The 19,639-nt window shown below is 38.6% G+C and overlaps 4 protein-coding genes across 8 annotated transcripts; 1 reads left to right on the forward strand and 3 right to left on the reverse strand.

The window, feature by feature from the left end:
- Nucleotides 1-303: 303 nt before the first annotated feature.
- LOC130993391 (ATP-dependent zinc metalloprotease FTSH 11, chloroplastic/mitochondrial) lies at nt 304-7,644 on the reverse strand. The gene is made up of 17 exons (XM_057918263.1): nt 6,742-7,644; nt 6,264-6,417; nt 5,282-5,374; nt 5,069-5,157; nt 4,774-4,897; nt 4,380-4,499; nt 4,220-4,270; nt 4,012-4,073; nt 3,722-3,779; nt 3,066-3,191; nt 2,909-2,989; nt 2,398-2,527; nt 1,912-2,060; nt 1,242-1,523; nt 986-1,075; nt 857-910; nt 304-673 (listed from the first exon to the last, which is right to left on the reverse strand). Exons 1-17 carry the CDS (start codon nt 7,296-7,298, stop codon nt 518-520), a joined length of 2,376 nt encoding a protein of 791 aa, XP_057774246.1. The 5' UTR covers nt 7,299-7,644; the 3' UTR covers nt 304-517.
- Nucleotides 7,645-8,451: 807 nt separating this feature from the next.
- Nucleotides 8,452-13,541, reverse strand: LOC130993395 (polypyrimidine tract-binding protein homolog 2). 3 transcript variants are annotated; one of them, XM_057918272.1, is made up of 12 exons: nt 12,620-12,698; nt 12,477-12,539; nt 12,330-12,406; nt 12,129-12,186; nt 11,147-11,209; nt 10,978-11,051; nt 10,279-10,371; nt 10,042-10,099; nt 9,671-9,775; nt 9,502-9,583; nt 9,204-9,316; nt 8,452-9,112 (listed from the first exon to the last, which is right to left on the reverse strand). In XM_057918272.1, the coding sequence occupies exons 3-12, from the start codon at nt 12,365-12,367 to the stop codon at nt 8,795-8,797; spliced, it is 1,002 nt and encodes a 333-aa protein (XP_057774255.1). In that variant the 5' UTR covers nt 12,368-12,406; nt 12,477-12,539; nt 12,620-12,698; the 3' UTR covers nt 8,452-8,794. The 3 variants fall into 3 exon arrangements, with proteins under 3 accessions (XP_057774255.1, XP_057774254.1, XP_057774253.1); XM_057918271.1 differs by having other exon boundaries at nt 12,129-12,189; XM_057918270.1 differs by lacking the exon at nt 12,129-12,186 and adding an exon at nt 13,386-13,541 and having other exon boundaries at nt 12,330-12,539; nt 12,620-12,811.
- Nucleotides 13,542-13,675: 134 nt separating this feature from the next.
- On the forward strand, nt 13,676-15,728 carry LOC130993393 (pentatricopeptide repeat-containing protein At2g13600-like). Its single transcript, XM_057918266.1, has one exon. It carries the CDS (start codon nt 13,676-13,678, stop codon nt 15,710-15,712), a length of 2,037 nt encoding a protein of 678 aa, XP_057774249.1. The 3' UTR covers nt 15,713-15,728.
- Nucleotides 15,695-19,626, reverse strand: LOC130993394 (RNA polymerase sigma factor sigE, chloroplastic/mitochondrial-like). Of its 3 annotated transcripts, none has more exons than XM_057918269.1 (6): nt 19,193-19,626; nt 18,029-18,740; nt 17,746-17,892; nt 16,659-16,895; nt 16,229-16,492; nt 15,695-16,107 (listed from the first exon to the last, which is right to left on the reverse strand). In XM_057918269.1, the coding sequence occupies exons 2-6, from the start codon at nt 18,731-18,733 to the stop codon at nt 15,910-15,912; spliced, it is 1,551 nt and encodes a 516-aa protein (XP_057774252.1). In that variant the 5' UTR covers nt 18,734-18,740; nt 19,193-19,626; the 3' UTR covers nt 15,695-15,909. The 3 variants fall into 3 exon arrangements, with proteins under 3 accessions (XP_057774252.1, XP_057774251.1, XP_057774250.1); XM_057918268.1 differs by having other exon boundaries at nt 18,029-18,758; nt 19,193-19,449; XM_057918267.1 differs by having other exon boundaries at nt 18,029-19,096; nt 19,193-19,449.
- Nucleotides 19,627-19,639: the final 13 nt, after the last annotated feature.

Here is a 19,639-nt window from a genome sequence, read left to right on the forward strand (position 1 = left end):
GTTAAAGACATTATGTGACTAAAAATGATTGAAGAAATGAAAAAGCTAAAGCTCAAGGTTATCTATACAAAAAAGGAAAATTTACAGTTTTTGCCATCAAGAAGATCATCATCCAGCTTTTTGAGTGTGTATGGGGCTTGTTATAACAAAAACGCCTTTTCAAATTTGAATGCTCAATGAAAAGCAACATCATAATACATCACTATACAAAAAAGCGTGATCGGCTAATTTACTTTTGCTTTCATGACGGCAACTAATATTGCAATGCGAAGAGAACAAACAAAGCACACAATTCTCAGCAAATAGACCTCCCAAAAAACACAGTATTCTAATCTGTATTTCATAAAAATCGTCCAAAATTTTCCCAAATACATGGTACAAATTCCATTGTTATTGGCCTAGCTTCCAATTTCGTATAATTCATCCAACTTGAACTAGAAAGAAAAAAATTCTGAGATGAGATTATGATGAATGCTAATGAGCTAATTATACCCTGTACACAACCACCCAGCCGGGCTTAAGCCAATACGAGCTCCGCTTCCACCTGCTGCTGCTCCTGCTCTACGTATGCCTCTGATCCACTGTAAGGTACAAGTATACGTTTGATCTCTTCCGCATTAAGAGTCTCATACTCCAAAAGTGCATTTGCAAGAGCATGTAATGCCTTCTCATGCTGCAACAAGTATTTCACAAGCCTTAGAGGGAAATGCATAAGTAAATGTGGAATTAACTAATGGCCACTCAACATAGTGATAAAATATGCACTTATAATATAAATGACTGCTATTATAAGTTGACATCATAAGCAAATATGGCAGTGTCAGTGGCCCTTGAAAAATAATGAGTATAAGCTAACCTTTTTCAGCAGGGCTTTTACACGATTATAAGCCTCCCTCAATAGTTTGACAACCTGAGAAACCAACAGAAAATTTAATACTACACATTATATTTTGTTAAGTAATGGTAAAAGTTGACAGAAGCATACTTCTGCATCAATCCGAGATTGCATTTCTGAACCCGGTCTTTCCTTAATATGAACTGGTCCAATTTCATCACTCATCCCACAAGTCGATACCTAGAAGAGGGGGAAAAAAAAAACAATTTTTACTTCCAGAACAGTTGTCAGAAATGTATATCATAAGAAACTAAACAGCAAGAAAATTTGAAATTCCTCTCAAGTTAAGATGAGAAATATTGCATCCATGTATATTCTAAGCTAGGTAATGTATGACAGGAAATACCATATACTCAGCAAGCTTGGTCGCTTTTTTAAGATCATTACTTGCTCCAGTCGTGACATGTTCCTTGCCAAAGATAAGCTCTTCAGCCACTCTTCCCCCCATACATACATCAAGGCGAGCCAGCAGTTGCTTCTTGCTGATTGAAGTCTCGTCACTAGAAGGAAGCTGGGTGACCATGCCCAAAGCAGATCCCCGCGGCATAATTGTTGCTTTGTGAATTGGATGTGCACCTTCAGTGTTCAAGGCAACAATAGCATGGCCACTCTCATGATATGCAGTAAGCTGTAAACAACTAGGTCAATTAGACAACTAACATAAAAATATCACAGAGATCATATTCAAATAAAAGTACACAATTATATTACATTTGATCCGCGCCCGAAACAAACTTGTTCCAAATTATAAAATGAATTCTTTTCATTGGCTCCCCTTCCAAAAAAAAAGGGGGACAAATGAAAAGACGAAGAATCTTCATCTTTGGTATGTAAAGAAATTTATTCAGCATATAGAGAAGAAAGTTCATATTCAGTGTTTACCACTGATAAGAGTACAATTAAAAACATGATCATATACCTGGAAAGGTAATAAACATAAGAATTTTAATGAGAACACACACTACCGAATAATCACAAAGCAAAATTAGAAACATGCATGCAGAGATGGGGACGACCTTCTTGGAATCTTCTGACAGAAACATCGTCTTCCTTTCTGTTCCCATTATTATCCTGTCTTTGGCAAACTCTAACTGTGCTGCAGTCAACTTTTCTGCACCTTCCACAGCAGCTTTAATGGCAGCAATATTTACCAAATTAGCAAGATCTGTTGACCAGAAAATACTTGAGTTAGGTCTCATAATCAATAATTTCATCAAGGACAATAGGGCATGGCATATATCCTACTAATTTCAAGATTGGGTGATGTCCCTTTCTTATATTTTTGTCAATCAAAGCAATCAAGAAATGATTTACAAGAGCCCCAAGCAACCTCAAGCAAACTGGTTGAGTATTGTTGATTTTAGAAGTATCCTAAAGTGAAAGGAGAAACAACACAGAAATATATGAATATTTGTTCTATGTTTCTGGGCTATATATCAGCATTTTTTTAACTCTAGTCACTGAATTAATGAAATATTGAAAAATAATTAACTATAGCTTGCCTGCTCCATTGAATCCTGGAGTACCACGAGCAATTGAGTTTACGTCAACATCACTCCCCAAAGGTTTATCTTGTAAATAGAGCTCCAATATCTCTTCACGACCCCTAACATCTGGACTAGGAACAACAATCTAAAAACAGGTCTTTTGGGTCAGATTCAAGGCATGAAAACATTCCCCAGCACAACATACCAATAAAATCTCGAACGAATTTGTGTAATGCACTTGAAAAACAGAATAAAAGCAAGAAGTTTGGAAAGAACAAAAATGCTATTAATGAAATAAGCTTCTTATACAGTTTCCTTAGAGTAAAAAAATGCTATATCTTCAGACATTTGGAAAAGCTGAGGTATCTACGGCAACACCAGAAGTTGATATATCTAACTTCAGAATGATATACTTGAGAATTCACAACTTTGGCACAACGGATAATGATGAACTGACTCCAGCGTCAAGCAAAGCAGTGTCTAATAAGAGAAAATATACTCATTTAATAGGAGAAGATATACTTACATGCCTGTCAAATCTACCAGGTCTTGTTAAAGCTGGATCAAGTATGTCAGGCAAATTGGTTGCAGCCATAACAATAATTCCCTGTAAGAAGATCATATTGTGATCCAATTAGAAAGTGCAAGACACGGTTGGAAAGCCCTACTTTATGTGATTTTACCTCATTCTGTTCAAAACCATCCATTTCCACAAGTAATTGATGCAGTGTTTTCTTTGTATGACCTTCCCACTGCTTACGGGTAGACCCAACAGCATCAATCTCATCAATGAATATGATGCATGGAGCCTAAATGCATAAAGAAACTCAGATACCCGGACCCAGAGATATTTGAACTATAATTCATTTCGTGATATACAATGGAAAGAAATTGTCAGTATCACTTAAATTTGTTAAGTGATAGCACTTCATCAGTTCATCTATTCAACAAGAAGATCCATGTTCACACTGAAATAAATTACTTTCAAACAAAATAAACCTAGATCTCAAAACCTATAATCATTATGAATTCAAAATTATAATTCAACCATGAAAAATAAGACCAATCCATTAAATAATAATTAAATAGAGTATTTGACATGGAGAAACGCCACATTTATTTGTAAAATCTATCTACTGAAGAGTGAAGTTTCAGCCATGAGAGCATAATTACATTATCAGAGCAGCTATGTGGAGTGGGTTATTAAGCCATGGAGAGTAAAATTCTCCATGAAGTATTTATTAAGGACCAAACCTTGTCACCATCTAGCATAGCTCACCAAGATAAACAACGTAGTGATATCAATTATCAGAATGAACAGGAAGAATAAGCACCGTACCTTCTTCTTGGCTGCCTGAAACAGGGATCTTACACGGCGAGCACCGACACCCACAAACCTAGCATGGGAAACTGAGTGGTAAATATTCTACGCAATTATCGGGATTGGGTATCTGATATTATAAATTGGTAAGATCCTGGGCATACAAAATATTGCTAGCCTCATTGGAAAGTAAAAAATATCAAACAACTTGTTTACATCACTAGCCTCATGGCTACAAAGATAAATGTTCACAAGATATTATTTTCGTAATAAAGGAAATAAATCCCACTGCTTTCACGAGCCCTTACATTTCTTCAAACTCAGAGCCGGCTCTGTAAAAGAAAGGTACCCCGGCCTCTCCAGCTATAGCCTTCAAGTTACAGGAAACACAGTGATTAGAAAAGAATAATATCAGTCAAGCTCAGTGGCCTTCATTGAAAGGGCACTTTGTGTTTCTTGGTGGAGGACTATTCAAAGGAATAAATAGATATTGCATCACGATATAGACTGGCATACCTTGGCAAGTAGAGTTTTCCCAGTTCCAGGGGATCCAGTCAGAAGAATTCCCTGAAATTCAAAAGCCTCTTAAAGGACACAGCAGGGAAAATGAGATTTAAGTAATAACCAGGGAAAATGAGATTTAAGTAATAACTATATTTTTTTTCAACTGACAAACCTTAGGTAACTTCCCTCCTAATCGGGTGAACTTTGTAGGATTTCTTAGATACTCAACAACCTCCTCAAGTTCTTGTTTAGCATCATCGCAGCCTTTAACGTCTTTAAATGTCTTAACATTCTGCCACAGTACTATTTAAAAGTTATACTGTGTTTTAACAGCTCAAGAAGATAAACGAGAAGGAAACTTGGGGTTTATATCAAATAAAAAGCACTTGTATACTTTTCAAAAAAACCGTTCAGCTAACAACTAAGAGCAATCCGAGCACTTTTCACAGATAACAACACAAGCTAAAATGCAATACAACATCAAACAAACAATTCACTTATGATAATGTGCTAAGACAAATTGAACAACCGAAGCCACAAAATGTAAGTGATCCGAAAAGATTTACCTTTTCTGGCATTATTTCTTTATTCAACTCTTTCGGGGCATAAGAAGAACTAGAACCAACTCCAGGAGTTCCTATCCCACCTAAGCTGCCAATATACTTCTGAAGTGCAGCTGCACCCATTATCCTTAATAACCACAAATATTTCAATGTCCGAGGAATAAAAGTAAGATGAACATCTAAGTTCTACACTTGATCATATCGACCTTTTCATTCAACCAAGAAGTGAACCGTAAACAAGCACTGTCATCAAAACCAAATGCATGGATTCGTATTGAAGTGCAATTAGAGTTCATACCAAACAAGACCAACAGCAACAGTGAACACAATAGTTGATATAACTTCTTGTGCAAAACGGGATGATCTACTTGACATTTTTGGGTCGACCTAGAGTTGAGAAGATGTTAAGAGTTAAAAAACATGCATAACTAAACTCTGAAGGAATAGAATATTCAACATTCTGTGATTCTAATAATATCCATTAATCTTGGAAGGCATCCTTTTGACTTACCATCACAACATGTAATGGCTGTTTCTCGGACACCCCAGGGTTAGCAAAAGGTTCATCATCATTCTCTGATGCTCGCTGTTTTAGCTCTTGCAACTATGAATAATATTCAACAGTTAGCAACAATGTAACTTTGAATATTTCACTAAACTTTGTAGATTTTTTAATGTGACAAATGCTTCCACAAACAAGACAATAAATTAGCACTACAAAATTAAAAGCTGAGATAAAACTCAGCCAGTGTCATCCATCCTAGACATCACCTGTATCCCCATAAAAACCTAACTGCAATCAACATTAATAGCTACTGATCTTACCGTATCTTCATTCTCTCCAATTAGTGTTAAAACATCCTTGTGGAAAAATTCGAGATTCTTCCTAATTCATATGGTTAAGAAAGAGGATGGTAAAACTTCTAAAGAAGGATAGGAGTTGTTTCCTGATTCAAACTATTAAGAAAGTGGATGGCAAAGGAAGCCCAAAATCACTGATCGAGTCTCGCAATTAGGTCACTCGGTGATTTGAGCTCAACTTGCATTCTTAACTGCAGTAGGAAATAATGGACACGGGGGATTACAAAGTTTTCTCCAAGTCCTGTAATTTCAATGCTATATCATCAGATGGTATTGGTAATCAATGACAAGGATGCGAGTGCAACATTTGAAGTCAAAGGAACAAGCAATGACAAAAACTAACTTGCCTTCTCTAAACAACTTACTTCATGATATATACTGTGCTACAAAAAAGTCAAAAGGGACTAAGAACTGGTAGAATATTCCTGGGGAAGCACTAGCAGCACCAACAAGAATGATGCAATGGTAAGCAGAAACTGAATTTTTTCTCATCAAATCTCCACATTCCAATGCAGATGAACTTTTTTTTAAGAAAAAGAAGAAAAATCAAATGAAACTCCTAATTTAACTAGTGGGGACACCAGAGACTACACCATACTTCTCAATCTGAGAAAAATGAATAAGACACGTACCAGAGAAGGAAGACTTGAAGGTTTTCCAGATTGCTCATCAGGCAAGTACTCAGCAATTGCATTAGTGGAAACTAGTGCTCGGAGATACTCCGCTACTCCTCTGCTGTCTACAGCATGCGCCCTCTGTTCGAAACGCTGGATGACAGATTCCGGACTAGTGAAAGGAAAAAAAGAAAAAATGAAAACTTCATTATAACTCGTGAAACAAATCATCAATTTCATAAGTTTATCCTACACAAACAAAGATTCATTAAGAGGCTAAACATGCGAGTGCAAAGCTTATACTTCACTTTCAGGATAAAGATTGGCTTCAACTCCTACTGACAACAATGAGAACAATATAATTAAATACTTGAAAGTTTACAGTAAATTCGTTCTCATCCACCCAACCCAACACCAAATTCACAAACCGTGCACAGACGACATCACATTGAACAACAAACACGAAAAAAAAAAAAAAAGAAGCCAAAATGACAACCTGTGCTTATTGAGCTCAGCTAGAAGAGCACTCTGTTTAGCAGCATCTTTAGGATTGGCATCAGCCTCCGCAATCAACCGCTCCAACCGCTTCTCCTGCCTCCAAAACGGCCACCAACTAAACCAATCCGAATAGATAAACTTGTCGAACCCTTCTCTCAACCTCGCGAAAACTCCCAGCAGAAACACCATTATCGGCAGCCTTTCCTTCACATCCTCATTCTTCTTGGCCTCGCCCTCCACTTCTCCGACGCCGGAGGTCTCATTGAGCACAGGCCCGCTACTTAGCTCATTCATTTCGGTGTTATCGCTGAAAGAATTACCACTAGTCGATTCACTAGCTGAGTTTAAACCTTCAAAATTCAATGTGCAGCAAGAACGATGCCGCAAGAATCTGGACTTGAAGGGGAACGAGTTGGTGGACCCGCCATTTAATCTTCTAGGAAAGGAAAATTGAGGGGATAGATAGGAGAGACATGGTTTTAGAGAGAGAAGAAGAGGGTTTAATTGGGGGATTGAGGGCTTGCAGATGAGAGAAGCCTGAAGTGTTATTGTCATTGTAGGTTCTTGAAAGATTCACGAATCAATTTTTTTCAAGATTTACCAAAAGGAGTTCCGAATTCAGGATTCAAAAGATGAAGAGGAGGAATCACGCACAACAAAGAGTGCCGTCTACTCGTCTCTTCTTTCCAACCACAAGATTGGATTTCTACATACGTACCGGAACAAGGAGAGAGAACCTAACCTTATCCGTGCTCATTTCATTTGCGTCCTCAATCTTATATTTTGCGGGATTAAATACTAAAAAACCTTATTAGGAATTCCATTCTTACTTAATTTCCTGCTTAAATAGAGAGAATATATTAGTTCGTGTATATATTCTGCACATATTATTAACTAATCAACATCAACTGAAAATTGATCATTTATGTCACACAATCTTATGCTTTTCTTCATGATCAATCAACTCCTGCAAATACCCTTCAATAATAATAATTCTTGTGAGGTGGGGATTTTTTTTTTCAATAAAAAAGAACCATAATCGCATTATTCCGTAAAATATAATTGAAGCTCGATCTACGATCAACAGTTCGAGCCTAAAATCGTTGATCATGGACCGATTCATAATCGAAATCGTCTAAAAGAAAAGTCAGTTACGGATTTAAAAATTTTTGAACTTTAAATTGACAAGTCAATCTGCCAATTTAGGTTTAATAGCTAATTTATACAAGTATTTAGATTTATAATTTTAAACTTACACTTGTAATTTGTAGTTGTATGATCATAGAAAGAACGTAAAGTTTAAGCATTATATTTTATCTTTTGTTTACTTATTAAATTTTGTAATTTGAAAATTAATAAGAATTTTATTATAGTTGAGTGTTATAATTTTTTTATTATAGTCTTCAACAATTAAATTAAATGTAATGTAATAAATTAATTATGTAAATTACAAAGAAAAAATATACACATAACTTAAACTCAAATTAAATATTAAAGAAAAATAAAAAATAAGAATATCATCAGCTCGGACCTAAAAACCAACGATGAACAGCCAATTTAGGTGGGTTGGTTACGGTTCACACCTATCAATAAATCGTGAATCATTGGTTCAGGTCCGGATGCCAACACATGAACGGGCAGAATATCCATCACAAGCACAATCATACAAATGGAACTAAATGCCCACTACGAATATTATAGGCACACATTGAACTCGATAAAACCAATCAATTACTAGCAAACTGCACACGGTTGCACTTGCTCTTTTGAATTTATATTTAATTAAACTACGATGTACAGCAAATAGAAATTACAAGAAATGCGAACAAAACTCAAAAGAAGATAGTCAACATTCCAAGGAACACCACCAATCAAGGAGGGAAGCACAATTAAGTCCCCGACTACCAGAATCTTGCTTTTTTATAACTCGAAGTAAGACGATATGGATATGCAAAACAGCAATACCATTAACCCACAAAGCACTTCTTCCCGTGTCCAGTGAAAGAAAGATTGGAGCTCCTGTGATATTGCACAATGATTTTTTAACCATGCTATTGATGATGATATGGGCGCATCGGAGACGAGTGTGGTTGCCCAATTTGGAGGTGAGATGGTACTGCCCCAGGGCCCATTGATGGGGGGCCTCCGTATGGGTAATTATGCATTTGCTGAGGCATCGCTGGGTTCCAGCCCGTTGAATGAGGCGGAGGCACTGCATGAGGATCAGGACCTGGAGCATATTGTGTTCCGTTGTAAGCAGGAACACCTGGGCCTCCAACATTATATGGTTGTTGTCCTAAAATTGAGGGTTGAGAATTTAGAACTGGAGTATTTGGGATGGTGTAGTCTCTGCTTCTATCATTATTAACCTGAAAACATTATTAGGTCAGAGTCGCAGTCAATAATACACAAGTCCAGAAAGAGCCTGTTCTGTTCAATGTGACAGTTTACGAGTCTCACCTTTATGCTGAGATCAGTGTGGCGAGAATATGAGATATGAAGCTTGCAGTATCCTCCGTCATATATGCAATGTCCTTCTAAGGCCTCCTTTGCAACTACAGCAGTCTGGACATCTGCAACATGCAGAATTCTTTATGAAGGGAACCAAGCAAGGAGAAAATGCCAGGACACTTAATACCAATCGTTCTTTTGTGTATTTATTTCATGTTGTAGGTTTTTCAAGAAATTAAAGTATTTATTGAAAGACCTATTTTAAGTTTAAAATGCAACAAATTGCAACTAGCCAGTATTATCTTACCTGGATACTGGATCAACGCTTGGAGACCACCATTCTTATCGAACATGGCAATTTTTAGGACAGGCCCAAATGATGAAAAAACCTAAAGTGCAAGAAAATTAAATTACAGCAGTAAGGAATGGGTCAATAACTAATGTCTAAAGGCTTTCTCAAGTTTCAAGGTGCGTACCGTTTGTAAAACATCCAAGGTAACTGCATATTGCATGTTTTCGATTGAAGCAAGTAGAACATTACTCTCAGGCTCCATTTTTTTACCATCAACTCCTAGACTAAACTGAAAAAAGGCAGAAGCACATTGTAAGTAATGAATCTTAGCCACAATTTCACTTCAGTCCCAAGTGAATGGTTTTCTAGCATGCCATCACCAGGTTAAAGAAATATCTAGCAAGCCACCAACAAAAGGAACCTTTTTTTACAGAAAGTGACAGCAGAAACTGGATAAGGTATATATATCAACCATATCCCTCTATCTTCAGTCACGCAAACTAAGGAGCAATGCATTTTGAACATATTGCTGAATCAGCTCATGTGATAATTTACCTGTCCACTTGCATCTATAGCTGACGGAGCAACAGGGAGCAGAGGATTGGTGTAGTCCCTAAAATAACACATAGCAGAAAAGATAAGAATGCTAAATAAAGATAGTTCTAAAAGAGAAGGGACCATATCAAAACAAATTTGAGGTTCCAAATTTGAAGTCATAGAACTATTGAAAACAGTATTATAAACTATTCAGTCAACAATAATGCAATCTAGCAAAAAACAAAACTCAGTTACCTACTACGGTGGCTCTGGAATTTTACACTCAAGTCTGTATGCGCGGAATATGTTATCCTAAGCGAACACGGCCCCAGCTCTGGAATCAAATACCTGGGACAAAACAAAGACATAAGTGGAATATTGGCGAAATGTTCCATTACTTATAAAACACACACATAAACAGACTCTTTCGCAAGTAGAGAGTAAAAATAACTAATACATCCTCAAAATTGAAGAACGTGGACACCGGGATTACTGAATCAAGTTGTGTCTCAGACAATTCTACATGTTGAAGAACAGCATTGTCATCTCTTCACACAAGCCAAGTAGGTAAAGTTTCAATAGATTGTGCAGAATACGATCAAGTAGGGTCGCTACACAAGAAGTTATACATCTTTCATTTCTTGATGTCAATATTTCGCCTGTATTGGTCAATGGTCATCCAGTCAACTCTCATCCCTACTCCCAATAATTTTGTACACTCATCACCATATCTCCAAAATATACTAATTGCAGTAAGACAACCAGGGCCAACAAAAGAAATAACTTAGTCATATTCCTCTTAAAGGAATAGTAACTAGAAATGGCTAAACAGTGAGAGGCACAGTGGGGGTGAGGAGCAAGGGAGTACCCCTTTAGCACATTCTGAAAAATGTCCACCCCCAATATATTGATAACAGTTGGAGATCCCAAGCCAAATATATAAACCCAGATCACCTTGGTATGCTTCTACCATCAAGAGCATCCTTGGCAGCAGAGGCAGTCTCTGAATCTGAAAATTGCACCAGAGCCTGATGGCGGAGATAGACACAGATGTTATGCACTGTCAATTCCAACCATGAAGAAAACAATGCCATTGGAATAAAGATCTGCTGAAGACATATACCTGAAACCCAGCAGTCTTCTCAAAAGTTGTAATTTTATGAACGAACCCAAAGGCTGAAAATACCTGAAAATCAAGCAAGAATAAATAAATCAACAGAAAAAAGTATACACTATTTTTAGAATATGTCAACTGCCCTTTCAAATGTTAAATAGCATATACATCAACAAATGAAAACAAAAAGCAGCCTCAACATTTAGGGAGTAACTCTTTTTACCAAGGGGAGACATCCAAAAACAAGGCAGTCACAACACACAATTTTAATGATTAACTAAATAAAATCCCAGCTAAAGTATAACGAACTGAATAAGATATATCAATGAAAGAAACAGGAATAAAAGCTCTCACATCATGTAACATGAGTGGAGCCAGAAAAAAAGAAAGTGAAAGGAAGTAAAGGACAAGACTGGGCAACCGTCTATAGACTCTGGAAAAACTTGCTAGCGATGTAGAAAGGTCATTGTATTATGAATAAAGTACACAGAAATAGTGTTAAATTTGTGTCAAGTTTTAAAATGCTGGACAAATCCAGAGTGGGAAGTTACAAGCCAACCTTGCCTAGTAGCAAGAATTTCCAATAATTTCTCAAATCTCAGGTGCAACATCATAAGGCATCAAATTGTTTTGAGCTGGGCCCAATCTTCAGCACTAATGCAATTCCAGACACTTTTCCGGAGTATTATTAGTAAGCACTGGTTAAGAAAGATCTCTTTTTAAAAAAAAAATTAAAAGAATGGAAAACATTTATTAAGTACAACAAACATGAACAGTCAAACTTAAACATATATGCTAGAGTTAATATTGTGTATGGTAAAGAGAAAATCACCAAGAGTATGAAGTAAAATAGTGAGGTACCAAAAACCAAAAATCAAAAAGAAAAGGGAAAAAGAAATATTTGAGGCTTCTCAAGCTAGGGGTAGAACCACGAAGCGGAAGAAGGGAAGAAAGAGCGAGTGTTAAGGAAGGAGAAAGAAGACAAACACACATGCGCTCTTTCTCCCAATGCAATAAGCTGCCATCGAAGATATTTCCTTGGCATGTTCCTGCTGATTCATTCAGACTCTTGTTAAATAAAGCTTAAGCGGGACATACCACAATCTAGACACAATAATATCAAACAATACATCCTTATATTGCCACAAATTTGCATGCTTTGACTTTGTGTTGGGGATGCTCAATTGCTTACCAAGTGTAGGACATCAATACTGACAAGACGTGCATCATTTCCCTCAATTGTTACCAAGAGTACATTTCCAGCAACATCTGCAGTAGTTTTGTTGTTCACTATTTCTTGCCTGTTCGAATATTGTAGGTAGACGGTTTTCCCTCGTACCTGAGCAGGCTCAGATGATGATGCATAATATGATATCATAGCAATAGCTTGATTTAGTTCTGCCTGTAAAACAATTAAGAATAACCACGTCAGAGCATAGAAATTATCTAGGATTCATAGACTAAGCAAAAGTTTAGACTTACAAACTCAATAAAAGCTTGGTTCCTATTTGCTCCAACATTACACTTTGTGTTGACAACCTTACCAAATGGCTTCCCCAGCTCGACCAATTCCTCTTCAGTACATTCCCATGGTAAATTCCTTAAATGGAGAACCTTGGACGGAGGTTGGGTATACCGAAACTGCGGCTGGCTGGACACTGATGACATTCCGAGCTGTGATTCAAAATGAAAATTTTCAAACTCTGATATGTTGTTTAAAAATCAACCACATTACATGACTTCAAAAGTTCATAAAGAATATTTGGATCACAAAAGGCACACACTATCACAGAATGAACGTAAAATACTCAAAGCCAAGGTCAGAATCATGTCAGCAGCATGCATCTTAATCGAATTGTATATGGCCACTGATTCAGTTCAAATGTATAAATCCGAAAATATAAAGTAAGACACTCAGCATATAACAATAGGTAAAAAAAAAAAAAAAGGGTAAAAGGATTCTAAAAAACACCCTATCTGGATCAATGATGTAATACTGCCAGCAAATACCTCACAGAATCACAACTAATCAGCCAGGAAAAAACAGATCTTCCAAAAGAATTACTCCTAATTTAATTGCAAAGAAAACGGAAAATCATCAATATACAATAATGGATTAGCCTCAAATAAGTAGCTCTATCTGTAAACAAAACCTAAATTTAAGAACCCTAAAGAAAAGGAAGCAAGCAACATAGGAGGAATTTAAAATGAGGCATAAAAGTAGAATAAAAGAAACAGCGACGAATACCTGAGAGAGAAACGGTGAAATTAGGGTTCGGGGAGGGTAGAAGAGCAGATCGAAAGCGAGAAATTTTTGTTATACAATATTTGGGGATTATTAACGGTGAAAAGGGGTACAGTTGCGGAAGTTGGCAGAAAGGGATAGAATAGATTTTGCGTGGCTGCCCTGCCCTGGCCATAATCTTTGGGCCACACATCATGGGCCTAGCTGTTGGGCTATGCTCTTTCCTTTTCTTTCTGTAAAACCAACGCATAGTACTAAATTTAAATCTAAACTGACTGGAAAATTAAACAAATATGCTTAATCGCAACGAAAACAAACTACGCCACCTGTTTAAGTTGAACGCCACCTCGAAGCACCTACGCTGGAAACAGACTCCCATAACTCCCACAGAATCCGGCGGCGTCCCCACAAACAAAGCTCTAACATTCAGCTGGCGAAACGGGGATCTAGACCATGCCCGCCAGATGTTCGACAAAATGCCCCAACGAACAGTCGTCTCGTGGAACACCATGATTACCGGCTACTACAAATGGAATTTCACCACCAGCGCCCTAGGCTTGATCTCGCTCATGCATCACTCCAACGTCAAGTTCAACGACACCACATTTTCCACCTCACTCAGCGTCTGTGGCCGGGCGCAGTCGTTGATCAACGGGAAGCAGGTTCAAGGGCTGCTTATGAAATCTGGATATCAAAGATTCAAGCTTGTCGGAAGCGGCTTGTTGTACTTGTATGCTAACTCTTGCCATATCGGCGACGGCCGGAAACTCTTCGATGAATTACACCAAGAAAACGAGTTGTTGTGGAGTTTGATGTTGGTTGGTTATGTTGAGTGCAACTCAATGGCTGAAGCTCAGAGCATCTTCCATCAAATGCCGAGACGCGGCGTGGTGGAGTGGACTACGTTGATTTCGGGGTACGTGAAGGGCGAGGCTGGGTGCAGCAAGGCATTGGAGGTGTTCAAGATGATGAGAGAGAATGGCGAGGCTACTCCGAATGAGTTCACTTTGGATTGCGTAGTGAGAGGCTGTGGTAGGATGTGGGATCTCATGAGTGGAAGGCTGATTCATGGGCTTGTTATAAAATTAGGGTTTGAAGATGAGTGTTCCATTGGTAGCGCCCTGGTTTTCTTGTATTGTAGCTGTGAATCCATGGAAGAAGCTGAGTTGATTTTCAGCAGCATGCGAAACAAAGATTCGGTGTCGTACAATCTGATGATCAAAGCTTATGCAAGGTGTGGTCGAGTTGAGGAGTCAAAGAGGTTGTTTATGCAGATGCCACTCAAAGTCTTGAGCTCTCTGAACACCATGATCTCTGTGTATGCGAGGAATGGTGAGGTCGACAAAGCTTTGGACCTTTTTGACAAGGCAAAGTTAGAAGGAAGCCCCATTAGTTGGAACTCTATGATTTCTGGGTATATTCACAACGATCAGCATGAGAATGCATTGGATCTCTACCTAACCATGTGTAGATCATCCATGAGTCCGAATGCATCCACCTTCGCCGTGTTGCTCTACGCCTGTGCCTGCTTGGGATCTCTTCAGCAGGGACAAGTGGTCCACGGCCATTTGGCGAAAACTCCCTTCTCCTCCAATATCTGTGCTGGAACAGCCCTCATCGACATGTATTCAAAATGCGGAAGCATTGCAGACGCAAGGGGCGCGTTCAGCTGCGTTTCCTCACCCAATGTGGCAGCTTGGTCAGCGCTGATCAACGGGCATGCGCAGCACAGCCTTGGCTCTGATGCGGTGTCGTTATTCAGTCTCATGCTAGAGAGGGGCGTGACTCCAAATGCAGCAACTTTTGTGGCCGTCTTATCTGCTTGTGCAAGAGCAGGTATAGTAGACAAGGGAGTGGCAATTTTCCGATCAATGAAGGAGCAGTATGGTATAAGTCCAACGCGGGAGCACTTGACATGTGTCGTGGAACTCCTCGGACGATCAGGGCTCGTACATGAAGCCGAAGAAGTTGTAGAGTCGATGCCAGTTGCAGCAGACAAGATTGTTCTGATGATACTGCTGCATGCTAGTTGGTCGTGGATGGAGATGGAAGTAGCGGAACGAGTGGCTCGGAGATTGCAGGCTTTGGATCCTAACTCAGAATCTGCGTGCATTATAATGTCGAACATGTATTCGGGGATGGGGAAGTGGGGGAAGAAGCTCAAGCTGAGGGAGGCGTTGAAACAACAGGGGTTTAAGAAGGATCCTGGATGTAGTTGGATTGATATAAACAGCCGAAGCCATGTCTTTTTGGTGAGCTGTAGAAACCATCCAAACTCTGATATGATATATGCAACTTTGGAGTCTCTAAGATTGAATGCACGAGATTGAAATATTCTTTCATTTATCTCTTTCTATATCACGTGAGTAAACGCAACACAGAAAATTGAAGATGAAAACTCTGAGGCAAATATGCCTTCAGAAAAATGGGTTATACATGTCAACTGATACTTATGTGCAAGTAATGCTAAACTATGGTACACACGATTTCTAGACGATGTTTGGTGTATGCAGAAGCAACATTCAGTTCAGAAAATGTAGCGACGAAGGTAATCAACTCGAGCTGGATGCTTGAGCTTCATGAGAGACTTCACTTCATGCTTCCTAACCATTTCCCTGGAAATGTTGAGATTTCCTGCAATTTCTCCTAGTGTTCTATCTCCTTTACCATCAAGCCCATACCGTTGTCTGATCACCAAACTCTCCTTGGGCTTCAGAGAATCAAGCTGATACAATACATTTAGCAGAACATTTGGTCATTTCTTTATCTTTAAGGACGAGAATCATGTCATCGCAAGCAAAGGAAGGACGGCACCAGATGCAGTTGTAGACAATACTATAACTTACCACATCATCTAGAGCAAGTCTGAGAAGTGCAGGTTGCCTTCTTTTGTCTCCCTCAACACCATCTACATCTTTGATTCCATTGATGAGCTCTTCCTGGGTAACTGCATGCTTTGCATGCAGTGAAAGGATAGGCTTTGCTACCCTCATTACTTCATGGAATCTTTCTGCGGAGATCCCAACTCGATCTATAATTTCTCCATCAGTTGGCAATCTCTGAAGTTCAAACAACAACTCTAGCTTGGCCCTTTGAATATCAGCTCGGACCTGTATCGAGAAATAGTTTAGATCACGCTTTACATTGCATAAAAATGTTTCGGCAAAACAATTCGAGGAATACATGGACCTATCTGGAATAGAATCAGAAATAAACTTTTTTGTCATATTTTGAGATTTTGAGAAGTGGAAGAAAAGAGCTGCTGTTGAAGCTTACCGACTCAAGGCCAAACGACACCTTTGTGAAACTTGAAAGTGTCATAGAACGAATAATGGCGTGCCTGATCCAAAAGAGGCTATATGTTGAGAGCTGGAACTTCCTTTTTGGCTCAAAGCGGTCAATGCCTGTAATAAGACCCTTTACACCAGCTTGACACAAGTCCTGGAACCTTGGGCCACTTGCAAAGTCTTGAAAATACTTATTCATGACGAACAAGACCAGTCGCAGGTTGTGCTGCATGAAATAAAAAACATGTCTTCTATTAGATTCTTGTGAAGCAATGTCAAGAACGTTGTATTTAACTAAATCTTGGTCAAGAACCAGGCTAACAGCAACCCATACCTACTGATAAATGACAATCAATTGAGGATCTATTTAAGCCTTTAACCGAGCTAACTACGCAAAGTGTTAGGCCATTTTCAGTTATTAACGTGTCATTACTCATTAACTAATTCATCACTATGATGTATTTGCAACATCTTTCTAGTCCTCATGCCCCAGTTGCATCCTAGTCTCGAGTTCTCAGCTGAAGCTTAGTTGGATCTTTCAAAATTACCTCTACAAGCACAGATGAAGCTAAAAGTGCCTCAGAACAGTCGAGCTTATCCCACATTGACAAGAAACCACTTTCCATTCTAGCAGACTTTTTGTGAGCATGGATAGCCTCTGTGCACTCACTACCAATGGTTTCGACATAGATTGCTTTAAAACCCGAATACATCAGGTCAGATGAGATGACAAGCTGGATTATAAAACTAAATTCAGACAACTATTAATTCTTAGAAATACTTTGATCCTCTGTCACTAAGTGTCATTATGCCAGCACTACTTCCCCATTGTAAGGGAAATTTTGGACTGTTTAAATCTGGAGGTCAAGAATTAAGAGTAACCAGAGCAACTTTTGCCAGAAAGTTCTGCATATCATAGCTGTCTTTCCCAAAACGAAAAACAGCATGATATAACAGGAAGAAGTTGAAAAAAGGAAAAGGTTGTTTATCCCGTTCAAGTAGATTTTGGTATAAACAGATTGCTAAGAGTTGAATAATCCTCTCCCAACAACATGTGAAGAAAGAACATGAATTACCTTGATCAATTTGTTTCTGGCAGCTCGACCAACCTCCAATTGTTTCCTCAGCTGAACAGTACTCACATTTGTTGCATTTGCTAACTCACCATCTGTCAGCTCTTTTCCTAAATCATTCTGTACACTTGCCTTTAATTGAAGGATTTCCTAATGATGAAATACCAAATTAATCAGATGAAAAAGCAATACAATCAGCACATTTCAGTTTATATATATCACATTTTCTTCATTTCAGTAGCTTCCTGACCATTAAGTATTAACTTTGATAAGAGATAGTATTCACCTTCATAGGTTGCATCAGCTTAAACAGCCAGGCATGCTCGGATGACGGGAGAACTGGAGGGATCTTCATTTTCTTCCAATCTAAGCTAACCAAGTCAGAGGAAGCTGAATAGTCCCTAACAAGCCTATTAGTCTTCTCAACTTCGTCATGGTTTCCGTGTTTTATTTTCTGAGATGACGCAACAGATTCACCTGCTTTCTTCGTCCTGAGAGCAATCCTCTTTTCAAGAGTCAACCTACTCTCCTTCTTCTTTTGATTCCTTACAACACTGTCAGCAGTTTTTCTCTCCGTCTCCACAGTTTCTCCAGTTCTTTTCCTTGGTGGCTGCCTTCTCTTTATCCTACGATCTTTCACCTCATCAACAGATATAGCCTTTGTAGGACTATGTTTAAATATATGTTCCAGCTTTGCAGCAGCTTCATTGTAATCCAAATCTGATGTACTCGGAGATGCTTGGTCTGTTAAAACCACATTTACTGGTTCTGGCCGCTTTTTCCCCTTCCTTAACCTCTTTTGGTTTCCTTTATTTGTCTCCAAAGGTAAAGCTATAGATTCTTTAGGCGCAATTAGAGCTAAATTCTTAGTTTTATCCTTTTGAAATGATAATACAATTGGTCTTCTAGATAAAGATTCACGAGCCAAATATTTTGCACCTACTTCCAAGGGAGTTCGTGCAGCAGAACTAGAAACAGACACCAATCCCATGCCAAAACTGTGATCCAAATATTTACTACCAAAGTTATACAAGCGCTGAACAATCAATCCCATGAAATTAACGCTAAGTACAAAAATATCAAAATACGAAGAAATCAAAAGCCTAAGGAAGTGAAAACGTATCATTTGAATTTTGATGTAGCAATAGAAACCGTAAGAGTTATATAGTGTAATTCTATCACGAGTCATAAGTACATGGAGCCGCTGCTAGACAGCATAGTATGGCGACAACATGCTAATGCCACCGGATAATGAAAAACCATCTCAAATTCAGCAAATTTGCGTCGACGCCAACAAGCAACTCACATAGCAAAGGAGAAACGTTGGACTAAAATGAAGCAATTCCAGTGAGAACTGAAACGAAAGGATTTTGAACTGAAGGACTTAGATCTCGTTTCATGAATAATACTTAAAACATTTACATAGCCAATGAACAAAATACGAAACTACCTGAGCAAGTATGGGAGAACGATCACAAATCCAAGCAGCCGAGAGGACAGGAAGGTTCTTCGCCGACGACGGAATATTCCGGTGGTGAAAGGAAAGAAGCTCAACGGAGTGGGAGATTTTGGTTCATAAAAATATAAATTCTCCCCGGAATTTCGGTGCCCACAAGCTTTTTTAACGTAAATATCTACGGCTGAAAATAGACAGACAATAGATCGACGAAGCAAGAAATGTCCATGTCAGCTAGGGGTGATACTCCAGCAAGGAATGGGTATGAGTGAATTTGTGACGTGGCAGGCTGAGAGTGGAAGGGCCGATATTTTGCGTGGGGTGTTTTGTAGTTGTGGATAGTGTTCTAGCCACGGGCTCCTTGATCCTTCTAAGGAAAAAAAGAGACGTACATTTGCTACACAATTTTTGTGGGGCCACGACCTCACTTCAAATTCGGCG

Source organism: Salvia miltiorrhiza, chromosome 7 (assembly GCF_028751815.1).
Source record: "Salvia miltiorrhiza cultivar Shanhuang (shh) chromosome 7, IMPLAD_Smil_shh, whole genome shotgun sequence".
NCBI lineage: Eukaryota > Viridiplantae > Streptophyta > Magnoliopsida > Lamiales > Lamiaceae > Salvia > Salvia miltiorrhiza.